Raw genomic sequence first — 22,520 nt, 5'->3', positions numbered from 1 at the left:
CCGAGCCTTGGTGTGTCTTCTCATGATTTATTCTTGTTCCTCCGACCCGTCTTGTTTATCAGAGATCTCTTCAGTTAGCAGTCTTTACTCCCCCTTCTTCCTTGAAATATGTGCATTAGCTTTCTCCTAATTGTTTCTTTTGAAGTTCTTGCAGCTAGAGGCGCGAATCAGAGACAGCGTCCAGGAGCGCGGAGATCCGCACAAGGGCTTTCTGCCTAGTGCCACCACCCCCACAAATTCGGGGGTGGTATAGGGCACAGCAGGCAAGGGCAGTCCGCCCCACACGCTTGGGGGGGGCAGGGAGGCTGTTTACTCCCATCACAGCCTCTTAATTACCTCGTGTGGGTCGGAGAGATGTTATTGTCAGCCATCTTCCAATGCGCCCCTAGTGCCCCCCCCCCCCACGAATGATGCTGCTTTCAACGTGCATTTTATATTGGACATTTTATATTGAGCAATGTTCTCTCCTGAAACGTTTAAGATCATTTTCATCGTTGTTGTTAACTTTGCCGTGTTCAAAGTGTAATCTGCAGTTGACCTCTTTTGGAAATCTTTAAGATAATATTTTCGCTTCCAGCCAGTTGTGTTGCTTTGAATGTGTGCGTACTTGACTTTCGTCAGTAGTGTTTTATTCCAGACTGTTTTACTTGATGTAGGTTGCAAACTGCTTTGAGATTCCAGCCCCCCCCCCCCAAAAAAAGGAAGCGGAAGTGATGTGAAATGAGGAGGAAGAAGAAGAGGAAGAACATAAGAAGTGCCTGGTGGATCAGGCCTATGCCCCACCTAGTCCAGCATCCTGACACTCCTCTAATGTACAGATGCTAAAATCCTAGAACTGTAGAGTCACAAGGGACCCAGGGGTCATCTAGCCCAACCCTCTGCAGTGCAGGAACAAGAGATAAGGCTTTAATGCGTGAAACTCACAGATCAGTCTTCCCCAACCTAGTGCCCTCCCAATGGATTGGACTACTGTGCTCGCTGGGGCTGATGGGACCTGTAGCCTAAAGCATCTTGAAGGAACCAGGCTGGTGAGTAGTAATAATAATAATAATTTATTCTTTATATGATTCTAGTTAGAGTATATGTTGCTCCACTGTGATGGGAAAGACGTTCCTTGGCCTGCTGCCAGTCCGAGTTGACATTATTGGGCTAGGTCAGCAATGTCCAACCGGTCGACCACAATTGACAGGGTTCTCCAGGTCGATCGCGGGAGTAAGAAAAGAGATTGCCCTGTTGCTCCTGAGCGATCGTGATGTGCCCCGCCCTTGTCGCTATGTCCCATCGTCGCCGTTGGCAGTGCTGTGAAAGGTTTTATTCCCTTCGTCTTTCGGCAGAGCGGGGGAAGAAGGGATGGCTTTGGACTGTTGGGTGAGCAATTAAAGGCAACCCTCCCCCAAAATACCTCAGCAACTCTGGGCTCCCCCCTAAAAGAAGCTCACCAACTGTGGGCTCCCCCCACCCTAAAAAAGCTGAACAACTATGGGCAATGACAATGGGTAGATCACTGCCAGTTTTATTATACTGGGAGTAGATTGCAGTCTCTATAGAGTTGCATGTGCCTGGGCTAGATAAACCGCTTGGCTTGTTCAGTACAGTGGTACCTCGGGTTACATATGCTTCAGGTTACAGACGCTTCAGGTTACTGACTCTGCTAACCCAGAAATAATACCTTGGGTTAAGAAGTTTGCTTTAGGATAAGAACAGAAATCGCGCGGCGGCAGTGGGAGGTCCCATTAGCTAAAGTGGTGCTTCAGGTTAAGAACAGTTTCAGGTTAATAATGGACCTCCGGAACAAATTAAGTACTTAACCCGAGGTACCACTGTAAAAGGCAAGGAGGGAAGGGCCTTTGCAAATGGAGCGCAACTTCCAGGCAAGGCCAAACCACGGTGCCTCCTCCAAGCAACCAGCGGCGTTTGCCCTGCTGCGATTCACACTCACCGATGGGTCAAACTCGACGCTGGTGATGCCTCCGTTCGCCCCTTCCAGTGTCTTCATCTTCTCCATTCGGCCTGCAGGAAGGCAAAACAGAACAGGCAAGGTGACCCAGAGCAGCAACAATTAGAACCCACACTTCCCCGAATATGGGAAAAAGCACCAGGAAACTCTGCAAGAAGCAGACAGTGGACTTTCCAAAGAGAGACAGAGATTCCTCCACCCGGGATCTGAGATCTTTTCTCCTTGTTCCACGACTCTGCCTTGCGAAAATCTTATCTCACCTGCAGAACTGAAGCTCAGCTAAGCAAAATCTCTCCCACACCTGATCAGATCCAATTCAATGGGTAAGATCGGCTTCTACTTCCATGCACCTCAAGAAAAGACTGATGCAGAAACAAAGCCTAGAGCTGAGGCCAGATATCTCTTATAAAGGCAGAGGCAGCAACTCACTTGCGTGATCTCCAGAGATTTGAGCCGGACAGTTGCCAGCCCAAGCAGACAGCTGGCAGAGATCTCTAATACTTTTATACATTAAAAAATAAAATAGTGTGCAATAGGTAAAATGGTAAAGGACCCTTGAATGGTTAAGTCAAAGGTGACTATGGGGTTGTGGCGCTCATCTCGCTTTCAGGCCGAGGGAGCCAGTGTTTGTCCGCAGACAGCTTTCTGAGTCATGTGGCCAGCAAGACTAAACCACAATAGGACACTGTGATGAGAGTCAGAGTGCACAGAAATGCCGTTTACCTTCCCGCCAGAGTGGTACCTATTTATCTACTTCCACTGGTGTGCTTTCAAACTGCTAGGTTGGCAGGAGCTAGGACAGAGCAACAGGAGCTCACCCCATCGCGGGGATTCAAATTGCCAACCTTCCAATCGGCAAGCCCAAGAGGCTCAGTGGTTTAGACCACAGCGCCACCCATGTCCCTATCAAGGAAAAGGTAAAAGGTAAAGGAACCCTGGACGGTTAAGTCCAGTCAAAGGTGACTATGGGGTTGCGGTGCTCATCTCGCTTTCGGGCCGAGGGAGCCAGTGTTTGTCCGCAGGCAGTTTTCTGGGTCATGTGGCTAGCATCACTAAACTGCTTCTGGCGCAATGTAACACTGTGACAGAAATCAGAGCGAACGGATACGCTGTTTACCTTCCCACTGCAGTGATACCTATTTATCTACTTGCACTGGTGTGCTTTCGAACTGCTAGGTTGGCAGGAGGAGGGACAGAGCAATGGGAGCACACTCTGTCATGTGGATTCGAATCGCCGACTTTCTGATCGGCAAGCCCAAGAGGCTCGGTGGTTGAGACCCCAGCACCACCCGCTGTGTGCAACCGTCAACTAATGCCCCTCTGCGCATCCGCTCACCTCCTGTCACATTCCAGAGCCTGATCAGCTTGTCGGCCCCGCCAGTGGCCAGCACAGATGAATTGGGACTGAACCTGGCAGCGTTGATTTCGGAGGCGTGGCCTTCCTGGAGAAAGGGGAAAAGGACAAAGCAATTGGTCCCTTACCTTTCCCGCCCCGCCCTGGCCACAGTGATCCATGTGACGGTCACCACCAGGTTTGACTACTGTAATTCGCTCTACACGGGGCTGCCCTTGAAGCTGTCCCAGAAACTCCAGCGGGTGCAGAATGCTGCAGCGAGGCTCCTCACGGGGTCCCTGCCATGGGAGCATATTCACCCAGTGCTTTTCCAGTTGCACTGGCTCCCGGTGGAGTATCGGGTCAGGTTTAAGGTGCTAGTTTTGACCTTTAAAGCCCTTTGTGGCTTAGGGCCCTCGTATTTACAGGACCGCCTCTCCTGGTCTGCCCCACAGAGGACCTTAAGGTCCATGAATAATCATAGTTTAGAGGTCCCGGGCCCTAAGGAAGTCAGACTATCCTCCAACAGGGCCAGGGCCTTCTCAGTGATGGCTCCGACCTGGTGGAATGCTCTGTCCCAAGAGACCAGGGCCCTGCAGGATTTAACCTCCTTTCGCAGGGCCTGTAAGACAGAGCTATTCAGCCTGGCCTTTAATTTGAATCCAGCCTGATCTTTTATTTCCATCCCCTCCCCCTCCTCTTCTTATGAAGATTCCCCGCTCTGGGATCCCACAGCTAATTCTCCCCTAGTCTCCTCGCTGGCCCACATAGGACTAATTTAGCCAGCTAGCCCTGGTGATCATCTAATGTTTATTGGATGGATTTCCCCCCTAAATTGATTTTTGAATTCTGAATTTATTGTTATTCACGTTTTATACTGTATTTTATGCTGTTTTTTTGTTGCATCAATTAAGTGTTTTAAATTTGTTGTTAGCCACCCTGAGCCTGGTTTTCTGAACAGCGAAGGGCGTGGTATAAATATATTATTATTATTATTATTATTATTATTATTATTATTATTAAGGAGACCAGGCAGGGGTGCCATGGAAGTGCAACAAGCTTCTCTTCTGTAGTAGATATGGGAATTCTGCTGGTGGGGACAATTGCAACCCAAACTCATCCTCCAGTCGCGTTCCCTTTCTGTCAGCGTGTGCAAGGAAAACGACTGAGGGCCAGACGCACAAATCAGCAAGAAGAATTATTAAGAAGAGCCCTGCAGCTGGATCCGGCCAATGGCCCATCTAGTCCAGCATCCTGTTCTCAGGGTGGCCACCCAGATGCCTCCACAGGAAGCCCACAAGCAGGATTCGAACACAAGAGCCCTCTCGCCACCCACGATTCCCAGCAACTTGCATTCAGGCAGCACTGTCTCCAACACCGGTGGAACCAGTGTGGTATAGTGGTTTGAGTGCTGGACTAGAAACCAGGGTTCAAATCCCCGCTCGGCCATGAAGCTCACTGGATGACGCTCTCAATCTAACCTACCTCACAGGGTTGGTGTGAGGACAGAATGGGCAAGGAGAACTCTGCACCCCACCTTGAGCGCCTTGGAAGAGAAGGTGGGGTATAGATGCAATAAGAAATAATAGCAAGTTATTTCCCCCAGTTCATCCATAAAAATGCAGCTCCCTTCAGCGAATGGCTAGAAGATATGTACAAATTTGCAACACATGAGTGTATAAACGTAGACTTGCCATGGACCAATTTAACGATATTTGGGGTTAATTTCTATATAAGGTTAAATGTGGGTTAGCTACAGTAACAATCTTGTAATGTTTATACGTTCTGCTTTTGTTTTGTATTGGATATGGGTGTTCTTTCTTTCTTTCTTTCTTTCTTTCTTTCTTTCTTTCTTTCTCCCTCCTTTTCCTTTTTCTCTCACCCTCCCCCCTTTTCCAAGTCTTATTTTATGTTGTGCACTTACAATTATATACACATTACTTGATTTTAAACATCCGGCAGGTTCTTCTTATGTTGCACCCAGGTGAGGTGGCACCTGGTGCTTGGGGATTTCAGAGTTACCTGTTCGTCGCTCACTCTTGACGGAAGGCAGGCTGCCGCACAGGAGGGAATGTAATAGTACCGTTCCTCCGAGGGGTTGCTGAAGGAGCTCCCGCGTTTCATCCTGAAACTAACAGGTGAAAGTTTTGCACCGTCTTGGATACAGACATTATCACCTCGCATTTCTTGCTAGCCCCCTCCCTCCAACTTCTTAATAAATAATAATAATAATAATAATAATAATAATAATAATAATAATAATATACTATTTATACCCCTCCCATCTGGCTGGGTTTCCCCAGCCACTCTGGGCGGCTTCCAACAAAATATTAAAACACAATAATACATCAAATATTAAAAACTTCCCTAAACAGGGAACTTCCCTAAACCATAGCAATTTTGAACTTGCTGTGACGTCAAATTAAATATCACAGGTTCTTCTGTCTTCAGGCAGTCAAATGCTACACAGCTAAGCTGCTTAGAAGGACATCCAAATCAAGTAAACTGGTTCGCCTGCAAACAAGCACTGGAGACCTCATCCAAGCCACAGTTTTCAGTTCCACTTTGGATACAACCATGGTCTGCAGGAACCCTATTTGCTCTGAGTCAGACCTCAGGGAAAACCACAAGGAACTGAGAACCAGGAAATGGATCAACTTCAAATGTTGAAGAAGGCTGCTCGGACAGCGGATACAAGTTAAAGGTTGTGTATTTCAAAGTTTGTGAAAATGCACGAAGCTAGTGACAAATCTTTCTCAGGGGTGGGGAGTAAAATGCCAGTTTTGACTTTCAGTTATGTAAACTTTTAAGTCCATAGTTCTGGAACTGGGAAGGAGGGAGGGAAGGTGGACATTGCTACAGAAACTCTTGGCTACAATGAATTTGTTAGCCCTCCATGTAATCAGTGCTGGATTTACGTACAAGCCAAACAAGCTATAGCTTAGGGCCCCACTCTCTTGGGGGCCCCCAAAAAAGTAAAGGAAAAAAAACCCTGGATGTACATTTCCAAAATGTAATATAAAAAACAAATAAAATAAAACCTACATACAGCAACAGTGTTTTGTGTTGTGTAGGCTCCTAGGATGTAAGTCATGGGCCCCACCTGCTAGCCTGCTCCCTAAAATATCACTGGTTTGCTCATTTCTATATATAGGGTGCCTACATTCTGAATGGACTGGTTGCAGGGCAACATGGGCAAATGGCTTGAGATTCCTATTAGGTCCATGAATTACCATCTAGCATATATTCAACACAAAAAACCAGCGACCATTTGTTGTTGATAAAGGACAGCTGGACATATAAAGGACAGCTGGACATATAAAGAGTAGCTTAGGGCCTCATCAAACCTCAATCCGGCCCTGTCCATGTTAGTGCTCACATGATTAAATCCAAAGAAAGAGAGGAGCCGTAGAGAAGAGATCTGTGCAACACTGAAGTTTGCTACCTTACCCACAGCTGATCCAGATAAAAAGCTAGTATCATCAAAATGATTCAGGATCTTATCTTGATTCTTTGGGGGCAATTCAGACACACGCTCCGGACCCAAGTAACCCTGAATGAATAGAAATGAAGCAACCAACTTACTCAAACAAACCCTTGAAAACACCCACGTATCTGGTGAGGGTCATGGAAGTGGCAGAAGCAGATCTAAAACAAGAAGTCAAGTGGAAAAAAGTGATGAACAGAGGAAATATTATTACTGTTATTACTAATACTACTACCAGGGTTTTTTCCCTTAAAAAATGTTTAGGGGCACTCTCATTTTGACTCCAGAAAATCACCATTTTATTGTTCAAATCAGGAAAAATAAATATAGTAAGTGGACAGAAGTACAAAGATTCACAAAATGTTTAGGGGTATGCGTGCCTCTGCGTCCCCCCGGAAAAAAAAGCACTGACTGCTACTATTATTTCTATACTAAATTTATTAGCTGCACTTTTCCACCAGGTCCCCAGGGTGCATTACAACCATTTAAAAAAATCAGAATTAAAAACATTTTAAACATATTAGGCTACATGAACCATTTCCACCCCAGCTGGTTGTAATAAGCACCACAACTTTTAAGAACCTATGCTTGCATATTTATTTATTTTCCTTCTCCCTCCCTATCCCGTTTTCCTTTTGTGTCGTGTCATTTGGTTGACCTTTGGAAGTCACTCCGGGCAATGGGAAGTGTGAGGCAGGGGTGAGCTAACCAATGATGGAGGCTGAGGATGCATGGCTACGAAGGCCTGTTCTGTGCATAATGCTAAGCCATGATTTGCTCAACAAGCCACAAGTTAACCACTAATTGTTCCACGGATGATCAAACAAACCATACCATGTTTCTCCAAAGTTTAGCTTGTTTTGCAAAGGCTCTTGGCCTTGGGTCTCTGCAGCCTGATGATCATCTGGCATAAGCATCTAGTTCTGTATTGTTGTCACAGTATGACAGCAGGGGCGAATGAAGGCTAACCGACACCCAGGGCGGGGCAAACCGCCAGCTGCACACACGTTGCGCCGCTACAGACGACGCATGCGTGGCGCCATTACGTAGAGCGCATGTGCAGCGTTGCTACGTACAGCGTAGCGATTTGCCACCGGTGCTGCCTGAGAGCCATACGGACAGTGGTGGGATCCTCTGCCCGTGACTGCAGTAGAATGTGTGCTTTTATTTAAAATGCATCTCTGGTTTATTTGTGGGGCACAGGAATTCGTTCATAAATTCCTCGCAAAAAAAATATAGTCCAGCCCACCTTGTGGTCTGAGGGACAGTGGACAGGCCCCCTGCTGAAAAAGTTTGCTGACCCCTAATGTAGCCCCTGCCTAAGCCCCTCTCAAATTTTCTGCCTATGAGGACTACATTTGAAAGGGAGATTCCACACAGAATTTCACTCTTTCCAGAGCAAAGACAATGGCAGCCTTTGCGTGCATCCCTCAAACGCAGGAGACTCTTAAGATGGATTTTTATGAGTGATTTTTATCAGCGTGTTTTTTTAAACTGCCACGTTTCCTATGTGCTTCGTTCTTCTTGTTGCTGCAAGACTTTGATGGGAGGAAAGGATGCAAAAATCCAACCAATTTAAAAGAAAGCTAATGCGATAATAGCGATACAAAAAACTATGAGCACCACAGTTCATGCCTCACCGAAAGGGCCTTTTCCACACCTTTTCGCCAGGCTCCTCCTGGGCGTCTCTGTGGAGCATCTTTTGCTCATCAGCCTTCCCTTCTTCTGGCTCTCTGACAAATAGAAAACGTGCGGAAAATTAGTGAGCACAAGAGCAAGATCGACAATATTTTAATGTATTTATTGCATTTATAGATCACCTTCTTTCTCCAAGGGCCTCAAGGAGCAGCACACGGTTCTCCCTATTTAATTCCCCCAACAGCAACAACAAGGTAGTAAGGCAGGTTAGGCTGAGAGGCAGCGAATGGCCGAAGGCCACCCGGTGGCAGAGTGGGGATTTGAACTTTGGTCTCTCAGATCCTAGTCCGACACAGTGGTTCTCAATTATTATTATTATTATTATTATTATTATTATTATTATTATTATTAGAATTGTGTCGGTGCATTCAGGAAGTGTATCAGCTGGTGGATAACCAAGTTCCAAATCTGGAAATATAATGACATTTGCATTGCATACACACACACACACACACACAAACACACACACACCCTACTTTTCCGTGTATAAGACTAGGATTTTTTTCTTTTAAAATTATGTTAAGAAAAGGGGGGTCGTCTTATACATGGGGCAATTTCCTCCCATTTTCTTCATTTGGAGTCCCCAAAAATAGGGGGCGTCTTATACATGGGGCGTGTTATACATAGAAAAATATGGTATGTATATATATATGTGTGTGTGTGTGTGTGTGTGTGTGCGCGCGCACACACACACACACACACAAACATATATATATATATATGATAGCTTGCAAATAAATGTCTATGTATTGGAATACTAATTTCACTTATAGGTAAAGCTAAAGGGGCCCCTGACCATTAGGTCCAGTCGCAGACGACTCTGGGGTTTCCGCACTCATCTCGCTTTACTGGCCAAGGGAGCTGGCGTACAGCTTCCAGGTCATGTGGCCACCATGACTAAGCCGCTTCTGGCGAACCAGAGCAGCGCACGGAAATGCCGTTTACCTTCCCGCCGGAGCGGTACCTATTTATCTACTTCCACTTTGACATGCTTTCGAACTGCTAGGTTGGCAGGAGCAGGGACCGAGCAATGGGAGCTCACCCCGTCGCGGGGATTTGAACCGCCGACCTTCCGATCAGCAAGCCCTAGGCTCTGTGGTTTAGACCACAGCGCCACCCACGTCCCTAATTTCACTTATATACTTTCATAATACACAATTTTAATGTACTTTTTGTTTCCTTTCCCCCCTTTACTTTGCTTAGAGAAGTATTTCAAATAAAATATATTTTAAAAAAATTAAGTTCCAGATCTGCACACGTAATCTGGGAGGTGCAGATCAAGCCAGAGGGAATTCCCCAAGCCTTCCTAATGACAGGAAAAAGTCTCTTCATCCCAGAGGCCACCTGGAGGGACATTGACAAACCGGCTGACTTGCGGAGACAGCGAACTGCCACTTAGCAGCCTTGGAGCATTTTAGGTCTTGGTGGAAAGGTGTTGCGCTCAGCATGAGGAGCATGGGGCCAATATTGCGCATTTCAGCAGCAGTCTTGCTCTCTCCCACCCCCCTGGGTATTTAATTAGCCAGCAGCCCTGGGGAGATAACGATCAACGTACCAATTAACTCAGGCTCTTTGCGGCTCCCTCTGCATCATCACCAGGAGAATCTGGTTTATATACAAACATTTCGGTGGCCAGCCCAACAACTTGTTTCAGCTCAACCAAGAGGAGAAGGGGACAGGGAAGATGAGGCTACATAGATTAGATTAGATAGATAGATAGTAGATAGATAGATAGATAGATAGATAGACAGTCAGATAGATGATAGATAGATGATATAGAGAGATATATATGCTGCCTTTCAACCAGGCAGAGGGCCTTCTCGGTAGTGGCACCCACCCTGTGGAATGCCCTCCCATCAGATGTCAAGGAAATAAACTTTTTAGAAGACATCTGAAGGCAGCCCTGTTTAGGGAAGCTTTTAATGTTTGATGTTTTGTTGCTTTATTATTATTATTATTAATATTCTGTTGGGAGTTGCCCAAAGTGGCTGGTGAAACCCAGCCAGATGGGCAGGGTCTAAATAATAAAATATTATTATTATTATTATTATTATTATTATTATTATTATTATTATTATTATCATCATCATCCTTATTCTTATTATCCAAAGATCTTTGAGGACCGACAAGCATGACTTACCCCTTAATGCCAACCGGGGTCCTCGCTGCCTTCTTCAGCTCCTTGGCCAGCCGGTCCTGCTTTGCCCTGCAAGAAGAGGAAGGGGATCAGGGGGTGTGCAAGACATTCTCCTTCCATATGTCCTGCTTGCTAGATTTTCCAGGTCCTTTTGGGAGACAGGGCTGTGTTTCTGTCAAAGATGGGGTGAGGTCACGGGCTATGTACTGAGCTTCGATCCTAGAACAATAGGCAGGTAGGATCCTAGAACAATAGGCAGGTAGGATCCTAGAAGGCAGAAACCTACCTATTGTTCTAGGATCCGCGCTTTGGTTTCCAAATGTTTTGGAAGTCAAACGGACTTCTGGAATGGATTCCGTTCAACTTCCAAGGTACAACTGTATCCTAAAGATGCCGTCATCTTCATTCCAAGGAAACCAAACTTGGGGCAAGTGCCTGGGTTAAACCCCAGAGTTTCTTACTGCTCAAAGACTGTATTTCAAAACCCTGGTGAAAATCGGGATGTGTATCTTTTGGTGCTGAGAGAGTCAGCATCTGACACCGCCCCAATCTTATCCCATTTGCGACACAAAGGCTATTCCTGCAAACAGCCAGAAGGGGGTCGCTTTTACTTTCGCAAGATTGAATGTATTGCCCTGGGCTTTACTCGAGGGACTATTCCAACAGATTCCACACGAAAAACACTTATGTCCCTGTGGAGATGGCAGTACCAAATTGGTGGCACGTGCCCTTCTGGTTTGCACTCTTTATAAAGAGTTGAGGAATGAGATTATCACCCCTCTTTTATTGTCCGTTCCGGTTCGCCCAGCCACTGTCACAGTGTCCTTTCTCTTTGCAGATCAAGATGAGCAGGTGACAGCAAAGGTGGCAAGGTTTTTAGCTGAGGCAATCAGAATAAGACCCACTATTTGACTACGGATTCAAAACCCTAAAATGTATTTTATATACTTGACTTTTTCTTTCTATTCTTCGAATATTGTATTGTCATTTTATTGCTATGGCCGATGGCTGATGCAAATAAAGATTCATTCATTCATTCAGCCAGCAGGGGGCATTTCAGCCCACACTTCCCCTGTTCCAAACTCTCCAGATCTGAACTGCTGCTGCCCCCCACGCCCTGACTGCCCTCCCCGTTTCGCGTGCTGGCGGTCGCCCACCTCTCGAGGGCCTTATTCCTGTGCTCGGCGGCCTCTGCTTTCTTCTGCATGAAGCACCTGAGCAGCTCCAGGCCTCTCTCGGCTGCCCGGCGGAACTCCCCATCCTGCTGCAGGTAGCGCTGGTGCAGAGAGACATAGTCTTCCTTCATGGCCGCGGTCCTGCGGCTCAGCTCCTCCACCTGCTCCCGCAGCAGGCGATGCTCAGCCTCCAGCTCAGAGACGTGCCCACTCAGACCGGCCAGCCTGGGGCAGACCAAAGCAAAGGGTGAAGGCAGGGCGTCGGAAGAGCCGGCTGGATGAGGCCCTTCCAGCCCAGCATCCGGTTCTCCCAGGGGCCAACCAGACGCCCATTATGGGAAACCCGCAAGCAGGATTCGAACACAGGAGCAACTCTCCCCTCCGGTGATTTCCAGGAAGCACTGTTGCCATCACATGTGGAGGCAGGGAGGGGGGGGGGTTGAGCAGGAATTTGGGGGAACTGAGTCTCCTTACCTTTTCAAAATTAAATCATTATAGTCATACCTCTGGATACGAACAGGATCCGCTCCGGAGCCCCGTTCGCATCCTGAAGCGAACGCAACCCGCGTCTGCGCGTGCAGCGATTCGCCGCTTCTGCGCATGCGCGTGACGTCATTTTGACCGTATGCGCAAGCGGCAAAACCCGGAAGTAACATGTTCCGTTACTTCTGGGTCGCCACGGAGCACAACCCAAAAATGCTCAACCCGAGATATGACTGTATTATGTTTTGTCTGGGTGGGCTGGGATGGATATATTTACTCAACAACTGAGCCAAAAATCCACCTGTATCTTTAATCAATCAAGTTGTGGCCGTTTCTCATCCTGATCATTGTCTGCATGAGTTTATTCATCACATCTTACATTTAGCCACTGCCTGGGGGGGTGGGGAGTGGCACACAATAAAACAACCAACAAAAAAATTCGTGGGGAACTCCCCCACCTCCCCCCCCCAATTATTTATTTAATTTGGCAACACTGGTTTGCACTTCAAGACCCCCAAGCCAGTCTCAGGAGAATAAAGACACAAGCACAGAATTTAGGTTAATGTTAATGGCCAAAATTTAGGCCACAACTTTATTGGTTACAGAATGTGAGGGGTACTGGCTTAGGCATTGGCATCAACAGATGATATCTGACTCCTGCTCCCCTTGCAGGAAGTCTGGAAGGGTAAACTACCGGTTGGGGGAGCCCAGCTGATGCGGATCGACTCGAAGATCTCCTGGGTTCCCGCTGGGATTGTGGTATGGCCCTAGCCCCTCCCTGGGCTTCGGAAGAGATCCACACTCCCAGGTTCCTTTAACACAGCGGTTCTCAACCTGTGGGTCCCCAGATGTTGTTGGACTACAACTCCCATCATCCCAGACCACTAGTCATGCTGGCTAGGAATGATGGGAGTTGTAGTCCAAGAACATCTGGGGACCCACAGGTTGAGAAACACTGCTTTAACAGAATACCCTTACACATGGAGGGGCAGGTGATGGCTGCGCCTTACCTCCCCGCCACACCGCTATTCCAGTGCCTAACCATTAAACCTTACAAAGTTGTGACGATTGCTACGAGGTAATAATAATAATAATAATAATAATAATAATAATAATAATAATTTTATTTATATCCCACCCTCCCCAGCCAAAACCGGGCTCAGAGCGGCTAACAACAGTAAAAATAGCACAGTTTACATAAAACAACAGTAAAAATAGCACAGTTTACATAAAATCACACTCAATTAATTGAAATACATTCTAAAGTAGGCGAAAACCAAGGGGCTGGTGCCGATTTGCCAAGTGGGAAAAGTCCTCCCAGGCCCCTCCATGACAACCAACCAAAGTCCATAGCAAGGCCAGCGACCCTACCTAAAAGAGGGTGGAGGGCGGGAGATCCGCGGCGCGAGGCTGAAAGAGGAGCTTCCCGAGTCAAGCCACGGTTTAAATTGGCCCCGGCCACGCCCCCACAGCTCCCTAATTGGCCGCCTGGCAAAAGCCGTGGCCGGGACACCCTCAGCGGGATGCTACCCCGCACCACGCTGAGGCAGTGGTGGGACCTGGTAGCCCGAGCGCAACCCGCTCCCTCTCGGAAGCGGAACTGATAAATCGCGGTCGACCCCCAGCCTTGCATACCTGGCTCCCAAAGGATTACAGTGGTACCTCTGGATGCGAACGGGATCAGTTCCAGAGCCCCGTTCACATCCTAAAGCGAACGCAACCCGCTTCTGCGCATGTGCGTGACGTCCTTTTGAGCCTCTGCGCATGCGCGAGCGGCGAAACCCAGAAGTAACGCGCTCTGTTACCTCTGGGTTGCCACGGAGCGCAACCCGAAAACGCTCAACCTGAAGCAACTTTAACCCAAGGTATGACTGTACAATGGTACCTCGGGTTACATACGCTTCAGGTTACATACGCTTCAGGTTACAGACTCCGCTAACCCAGAAATAGTGCTTCAGGTTAAGCACTTTGCTTCAGGATGAGAACAGAAATCGGGCTCCGGCGGCACGGCAGCAGCGGGAGGCCCCATTAGCTAAAGTGGTGCTTCAGGTTAAGAACAGTTTCAGGTTAAGAACGGACCTCCAGAACGAATTAAGTACATAACCAGAGGTACCACTGTATTATGTCTGTCCTGGACCTGAAGGCTAGAACTTCTCCCACCATTGCCCCCACCAAAAAAAGAAAGAATCGAAAAGAGGCGTTGCGCCATAGAAGCAGCCGGACGGAGGAACGTTACCTGCCCCTTTGTTCCTCCAGTTCGGCATCTTTCGCTTTGAGCTGCAAGTTCCATTCATAGATGCTGTAGGCAAGCTGAAAAAGAACAGAGAAGGGTCCCCTGGTCAGGTGGTCTGCAGGCTTCTCCTTCAATGAAAGACTGGATCATGCCTTGGGAGAGAAGTCCTGGAGAAGGTGAAGGCATCAGGGCAAAAAAGGAGCTGGAATGGGCGATGGCAGGGCCGGATTTAGTGTTGATGAGGCCCTAAGTCAGGCATCCCCCAACTCGGCCCTCCAGATGTTTCGGGACTACAATTCCCATCATCCCTGACCACTGGTCCTGTTAGCTAGGGATGATGGGAGTTGTAGTCCCAAAACAGCTGGGGGGCCGAGTCTGGGGGTGCCTGCCCTCAGCTCCTGAAGGTAATGGGGCCCTTTATATGTCCAGCTGTCCTTTGTCAACAACAAATTGTCAGTTTTTTGTGTTGAATATACGCTAGATGGTAATTCATGGATCTAATAGGTATCTAAAGTAATTTGCACATAACAAAATATGTATTTTATCAAAGTAACTGTTACAGCCAGTCCATGCAGAATGTAGGCACCCTATATATAGAAAGGAGCAAACCAGTGAGATTTTAGGGAGCAGGCGAGCAGGCAGAGCCCATTACTTGCATCATAGGAGCCTACACAACACAAAACACTGTTGCTGTACGTAGGTTTTATTCTATTTATTTTGGAAATGAACGTCCAGGTTTTTTCCCCTTTAAATTTTTTGGGGGCTCCCAAGGGATGGGGCCCTAAGGTATAGATCAAGGGTCAGCAAACTTTTTCAGCAGGGGGCCTTGTGGGGGGCCGGACTATACTTTTTTGGGGGGGGATAAATGAATGGATTCCTATGCTCCACAAATAACCCAGAGATGCATTTTAAATAAAAGCACACATTCCACTCATGTAAAAACACGCTGATTCCCGGACTGTCCGCAGGCTGGATTGAGAAGGCGATTGGGCTGGATCCGGCCCCCGGGCCTTAGTTTGCCTACCCATGCTATAGATTGTTTAGCTTATATGTAAATTCGGCACTGGGTGATGGACCAATGAATAATTCTGCTTACCCCTTCTGTCCCATTTCCCTGGCCTCTCCTGTTCCTTGGATGTGGGAGAGGTGTCTCGCCCAAATTCCCAGGCCCAATCCTGTGTCAGCTTACCTCCCCATTGATGCTTTCCAGCTCCGCCAAATGTCTCTCATGAATCCCCTTCAGGCTCTCCTTCGTTTCTGCAGAGCCCAAGACTGCACCCAAGAAACAGTCAGTGGTCTCCTGGACGGGTCTGCAAAAACACAAGCAAATTCAGATGAGAAAATCAGAGTAGCCACTGGTCATCAATAGCCCTCTGTGAATTTGTCCTATCCTCTTTAAAAGCCATCCAGGTTGGTTGCCATCACTGCCTCCTGTGGCAGGGAGTTCCACAGTTGAACCACGCACAGCATGAAGAAGCCCGCAAGCAAAAGCAACAAACCTTCCCCATCATATTCCCTGGCAACTGGCACTTTGCCTTAAAAAATAGAGGCTTTGTTTAGACAGCAAGGCTCCCAGCTCCGCGCTCCATGAATTAATCTGTGCAACCAACAGTCTGTGTGAACCCCACAGTTCTTGCAGTCATGGAAATTAATATTGGGCATGGAAAATCAACTTCTGGAGAATGCCTTTTTGTTTCTAATTCAAAGCCGCTAACCAGTGAATTCCGTGCATCCGCTATGTGCTGTTTGAAGACAGGCTTCCCTTTGTCTGTGCAAAATCTGTTGCCAATCAATTTAATTGATTCAGTTCCAGCGTCATAAAAGAGATTTCTCTTAATCCACTTTCTCCGTCATCTCTTTTGCTGTGGCAGCTCTCCACACACACACACTGGGTGTCCTGGGTGGGGGGAAACCGCCCCCTTCGACCCCAGATGAACCAAAAACCTCAGACACCCAGATTTCCTTTGATAAAGGGAAAGTTTCTAGCAGTGGTAAGACCTGAGGAAAATGTACAAGCACTATGTGAGAAACCTGCATGTTTCCCCTTTCTGGCTGGACACTGTGAGGCAAGGATGCTGGACTAGATGGGCCACTGGCCTGATCCAGAAAACTTTTCTTATAATATAATAATAATTTATTACTTATACCCCGCCCATCTGGCCGGGTTTCCCCAGCCACTCTGGGCAGCTTCCAACCAAATATTAAAAGCACAATAAAACATCAAACATTAAAAATGTCCCTAAACAGATGCCCCTAAGCCTTCAGATGTCTTCTAAAAGTCAGGTAGTTGTTTATTTCCTTGACATTTGATGGGAGGGCGTTCCACGGGGCGGGAGCCACCACCGAGAAGGCCCTCTGCCTGGTTCCCTGTAACTTCACTTCTCGCAGGGAGGGAACTGCCAGAAGGCCCTTGGAGCTGGACCTCAGTGTCCCGGCAGAACGATGAGGGTGGAGACGCTTCTTCAGGTATACAGGACTGTTCTGTTCTTCTGTATTCTGTTCTTTGCAGTATTCTGTTCTTATATATTCTATTCTTTGCAGTGCCCCAAGAAATAAAGGCCTCGCAGACACACGGACCCCTGCAGGCTGCAATGGGGGCATGAGGTTAAGAGATCAGAAACTATTCTTGAACCTAACTGAGGTGGTTCTTTTAGTGCTATGTGAATTGAGAGAGTGAAAAAACGTTTATCACTAGGGCTGGGTGATCTATTGATATATCGTCGAAAACCGGTTTGAAGTGATATCGGTTGAATAGTTTTTTACTTGACAATATATTGTGAATCATGATGTGTGTTTGGGCTACGCGATAAATCGTAGAAAACCGGTTTGCAGCCCATATCATGATATCAATTTCATGATTTTTGACCTGGCAATATATCGCGAATCATGATGTATGTGTGTCTGCTATGCAAAAATCCCAATTTGGGGAAAACCGTGAAGCCAGCCAATGTCTCTACCTAACTCCATCCTTATTTCAGACATTGTGAAATATCAGTATATCATGATTCTTAGCTGGTGTTATAAGAAAAAAACTGCTCCTTTTCCCTTATGGGGTACCCAAGGGCCCGTATAGAGTTCTTATGTAGGTTCTCTATCGGTAGGAGAAAATAACAGGGGCCAACCAGAGAATATTGAGAAGGAAAGCAGCTAGTAAGCCTGATCTTTATTAACTGTTGCAACTGGGTCCCCACTCACCACACGCAGGAGGGAGGAGGAACGCAAGCCCTTATATAGACTTTTGAAATTGCCCATCCTGGAGCCCAAGACCACCCCCCAAAACATCATACATACATCAGAGATGGAGGCGATCTAGAGCAGAATCCTGTCTGGCAGGAAACCTGTTAATGGGTTTACCTGGACAGCCTGGCCATTCTTTTGCAACAAATACTTAATTCCTGAGTCCAGGTCACAGGCTCACGCTATTCATACACAAATGTGCCCTTAAGGCAGGATTTGTGAGCACAGAGACAAAGATTTGGGGGAGGGGCTTTTACCATTTCCATCCAAACCGCAGAGGGATATCTGAGGTCACTGACAGAGTCAAAATGGCTTTAGGACAGTTTTCCTGTACTGTTTCAGACATAGAAAGGTAGCCGTGTTGGTCTGCCATAGTCAAAACAAAAAATTTTTTTTCCTTCCAGTAGCACCTTAAAGACCAGCTAAGTTAGTTCTTGGTATGAGCTTTCGTGTGCATGCACACTTCTTCAGATACACTGAAACAGAAGTTGCCAGATCCTTCTATATAGTGAGAAGGTGGGGAGGGGTATTACTCAGAAGGGTGGTGGGAATGGGTGATTGGCAGATAGCTGTGATGAGCCTGTTGACGACTCTTAACGACTGCAATAGGTCTTACAGGAAAAAGCAAGGGGTGAGAAGGTGAAAAATGGCTTTGTCATGTATAATTGAGGCATCTGATCATAGCCTGCATTTTTAATCAAGGCTTATATTTTGATCAGATTCCTGTATTCCAAAAATGAGCTTAAATTCACAAATGTTTCTTTCGAGACAGGACACCAGCAGGCAAGGTCTTTGTCAGAGGCCCCTTTGGTTTATTGCGGTCATAAAACAGGCTGGGAACAAAAGGTCACACTGACCATACAAATGATAGAAGACAATCAAGGTTGCAAAAACAAATAGTGCCTCCCATTAAACTTGAGCCACATCTTCCTAAGGTTAAAAGGGCAAGAGCTAATACAAACAGCAGCTGGCCAAGGGAAGAGGCCTCTCTCTCTCTCTCTGAAACTGCTTTGAAGCTTCAGAGAATTTAGAAAACTTATAGAACTTAGCTTTTACTAAGTTCCTTTTTACTTAAACAAGATCTTTGCTTCTAAAAATCTATATATGTTATATGTATGAAATATTGGCTTAATGTAATTATGCAAAGGATTTAGAAAGTAAGAAATTATAGAATCATAGAAGAGTTGGAATAAGACCACGAGGGCCATTGAGTCCGGACCCCTGCCAGACAGAGAGACGCCATCGGAGCACTCCTGACATATGGTTGTCAAGCCTCTGCTTAATGACCTCCAAAGATAAAATTAGCCACCATCTGTTTTGGAGTGAATAGGGCAATAGGGCAAAAGATGAAATGTTAGTTAAGGCGCCTAGTCTAGGGCAAAAGGTTATTTGGTAATTAAGGTGCCTTGTAGAGGTTAATGGCTATTTATTTGCCAATTATAAATAGAAGGAAATATAGCTCTTTGTCTCCCATAAAAGGTAATAGGAAATGGGTGTATCTTTTATGATTGGTTCTAGCAAACAGCCAATAGGAATTTTAACCAGGCTGATTGGACAGAGGCAGCCAAAGGAGGAGCAAGGGGGCTGAGCTGAGGGAATATAAGTGCTGGCCATAAGGGCAGGAAGGCAGGCCAGAGCTTGGTAACCATATACCACTGTGCCTCTCATTTATTTGTCTGACAAATAAATTATTATTTTAATTTCTCTATTGCTGCGTTGAATATTTTATTCCAGCTAAGCGTTAACCACAAGCAGGGTGCTACATTTTATGGTGCCTCTGTGACTCGGATAAGTGGTCTGCTGGAACGCAGCCCCTTCGCCTTACTGGGCAGGGTACAAGAGGGAGGACCACTAACTGCTTACCCAGCGCGCACTGGAACATTTTTTCCAGGGGAACGCAGAAGTCTCGTCTGTCTGATACCCTGCTCACCGACGGCGACGGACCGGGGGGAACCAGAGAAATAAAGAGGGATCCGCTAAGGGTAAGTGCACAAAGGGGTTTTGGCCCTCCAATTAATTGGGAGGAAGAGAAGTCTTGATCAAACTTCTGCGTCTCAGTAAGGGGAAACTGAGTACGCTACATGGCTGGGTACATCAGATGGTGATCTGGTGTAGGGAAAAGGGAAAGGTTGGGAGGTAGAGTGTGGTGAAGTATCCAGCGCATTGTATGTGTGAGAAAGTACAACCTGAGTGTGGAGTGGGTAGTACTTCGGTTCCCAGTAAGGCGACTTCACTGGGCAAGGAACCCCACGAAGCGAGTGTGTAAGTGACTGAGTGGATACTTCACAGGGCCATACAATGGGAGTTGGAGGTTCAAAGGGGGAAAATACACCTCTTGAATGTATGTTAAATAATTTTAAGAAAGCCTTCTCAGGGGCATATGGAGTCAAAATGACGCCAGAGCGCTTGAGAACGTTATGTGAATTAGAGTGGCCGAAACAAAATACTGAATGGCCATCTCAGGGAACCTTTGATATAAATTTAGTAAGCAAACTTTGGACTAATATCGCCAAAGAAACTGGAGGGTGCCCAGAACAATTTTCATATATAGATTCTTGGCTGAGCACATTAAATAAAAATCCTCCATGGATAAGGGAATGCAAAGTCCAACGATGCAAATTCTTGGCTGTAAAAGCCGAAGCTAGGAAAGGAATCTTGCCAAATAAACTCAAACCCATTTTTGAGGGACCAGAGGAAGAGGTGCTTCCACCTCCACCCTATGCTCCACATCGAAGGGAGCCTAATCCAAATACTCCACCAGTTGTAACCCCAAGGCAAGAAAGTGGAACGAATAATGGGGGTGGAGTCACAGAACTTGATTCCTTGATAGATTATGATAAATATCTTCAGGAGGCCTTGGAGTCCTATAATAAAGCCCAAGCAGAAGTGGTTATTCCACCTGTGAGTCCCAGTAGAACTCCATCTACAGTCTCCTTTAGTGGACCAACTAATTGCCCACCCCAAACCCCTGTACATCCAAATCCTAGAGAACTATTACAGAAGTTACAGGAAGACCTTGATCGGTCAGCAAGCAATACAGCAAGGCGTATAAAGCTGCTAAAAGAACGCCTTGGGACAGATACCATCCCCTATGATTTGAGGCCCCTAGAGCAAAGCGAAGAGAAAGGTCACGTAGTAGCCCCTCTTAGAAGAGTATTTGATGCACTTGAGGAGCCTGTGCTGGTTAACGGGCAACCCGGACCACGGCCACCTCGAACTTCGACCCTCCAGTATATTCCATTCACAACTACGGATCTGATGAATTGGAAAACACACACCCCATCTTTCGCAGAAAAACCTCAGGCTATGATGGACTTGGTGACTTCAATAGTAAATACTCATAGTCCTACTTGGACAGATTGCCGCCAACTCCTGAATACTCTGTTCACCACTGAGGAAAGGAGAGACATAATTGAAAAGGCACAGATATATTTGCGTGAGCAGGCTAGAGTGGGAAATATTTTTAATATTGACCGTCATCTCCAGGATAACTTTCCTTTGGAAGATCCTAATTGGGATCCAAACAATGCAATTCACCTGGCCAGGCTTACCACCTACCGCCAGACGCTTGTGCAAGGTATCCGCAGGGCATGCCAGAAGCCCACTAATATGTCTAAAGTCTCAGAAGTAGAACAGAAACCAAATGAGAGTCCGGGAGACTTTTTAGAGAGGCTGCAGGAAGCCTATCGTATATGGACTCCTTTTGACCCTGAAGCCCCTGAAAACAGCAGAATGATTACTGCTACATTTGTGGCCCAGTGTGCTTCTGATATTCGTAAGAAAATTCAGAAATCAGAAGGATGGGAAGGGATGCTGATGAGCCAAATTATGGCCATTGCACGCCGAGTTTATCGGAATAGGGATGAGGCTGAGAAACAAGAGAAGAAGAAGTGGCAGAAGGAAAAGATGGTGATGCTAGCCACAGCAGTGAAGCAAGACTACCGCCCCTTAAATGGAGGGAGAGGGCGGGGAAGGAATCCACCACTGGGAAGGAATCAATGTGCGAATTGCAAGAAGGAGGGTCATTGGAAGCGGGAGTGTCCTGAACCCCTGAGGTTGGAAGAAGTACGCCCAGGCCCAGGCCCAGGCTCCGGCCCAAGAAACCAGGGACGGGGACGGGGAATGATCCGAAATGGAAGATATCAGAGACCTGGACAAGGACAGAGTAGAGACAATTTTATTGGACTAGCAGAGGGGACTTTTACCCAAGACTAGGAACGACCGGACTCCATAAAGTTAGGCTTCCAGGAGCCCACGGTCACGATTCAATTAGGGAGCCATTTAATAGACTTTATGATTGATACTGGGGCTGAATACTCAGTACTCCCAGAACTATTGCAGAAAAAGGCATCCAAAAGTGTAGTCATTAAAAGTGCCACTGGTCAGTCAGCTAAGAGGTCTTTCCTCCAACCTTTGGAATGCCAGATTGGGGGACATCGTTTAACCCATCAGTTTTTGTATATACCTGAGTGTCCAATACCTCTCTTAGGTAGAGATATGCTGTCCAAATTGCAGGCCCAAATCACCTTCACTCCTCAAGGTCCAGAAATGAAACTGCCATCAAAGGCAGCAGGAATAATTACCCTCTCAGTACCTAAGGAACAATCATGGCGCCTAATGTCAGCCCTGCAAGTCCAACCCACATTGGATACAGAATTAAACAAGCTCCTCCAAACCTTACAGGTGCCACCAGGAGTATGGGCCGAAAATAGCCCACCAGGAATGGCTAAGAATATAGCTCCAATTGTAGTAACCCTAAAACCTATGGCTACCCCTGTAT

The 22,520-nt window shown here is 46.8% G+C and overlaps 1 protein-coding gene across 5 annotated transcripts in view; it reads right to left on the bottom strand.

The window, feature by feature from the left end:
• The window catches only part of ATG16L2 (autophagy related 16 like 2), a 64,164-nt gene that overhangs the window by 22,221 nt on the left and 19,423 nt on the right, over window positions 1–22,520 (bottom strand). For 3 of the 5 annotated variants that reach the window (XM_053385317.1, XM_053385319.1, XM_053385321.1), the window contains 9 exons: window positions 15,693–15,813; window positions 14,507–14,580; window positions 11,770–12,012; window positions 10,616–10,681; window positions 8,418–8,510; window positions 6,876–6,938; window positions 5,313–5,421; window positions 3,294–3,399; window positions 1,940–2,010 (listed from right to left, as the gene is read on the bottom strand). In XM_053385317.1, the coding sequence (XP_053241292.1) occupies window positions 1,940–2,010; window positions 3,294–3,399; window positions 5,313–5,421; window positions 6,876–6,938; window positions 8,418–8,510; window positions 10,616–10,681; window positions 11,770–12,012; window positions 14,507–14,580; window positions 15,693–15,813 (946 nt within the window). The remainder of the gene's footprint in view (window positions 1–1,939; window positions 2,011–3,293; window positions 3,400–5,312; window positions 5,422–6,875; window positions 6,939–8,417; window positions 8,511–10,615; window positions 10,682–11,769; window positions 12,013–14,506; window positions 14,581–15,692; window positions 15,814–22,520) is intronic. The other 2 variants (XM_053385318.1, XM_053385320.1) reach the window with 2 other exon arrangements.

The sequence above is a fragment of the Podarcis raffonei genome, chromosome 4 (assembly GCF_027172205.1).
Source record: "Podarcis raffonei isolate rPodRaf1 chromosome 4, rPodRaf1.pri, whole genome shotgun sequence".
NCBI classification, from domain to species: domain Eukaryota; kingdom Metazoa; phylum Chordata; class Lepidosauria; order Squamata; family Lacertidae; genus Podarcis; species Podarcis raffonei.
This window is presented reverse-complemented; position numbering and strand designations above follow the sequence as displayed.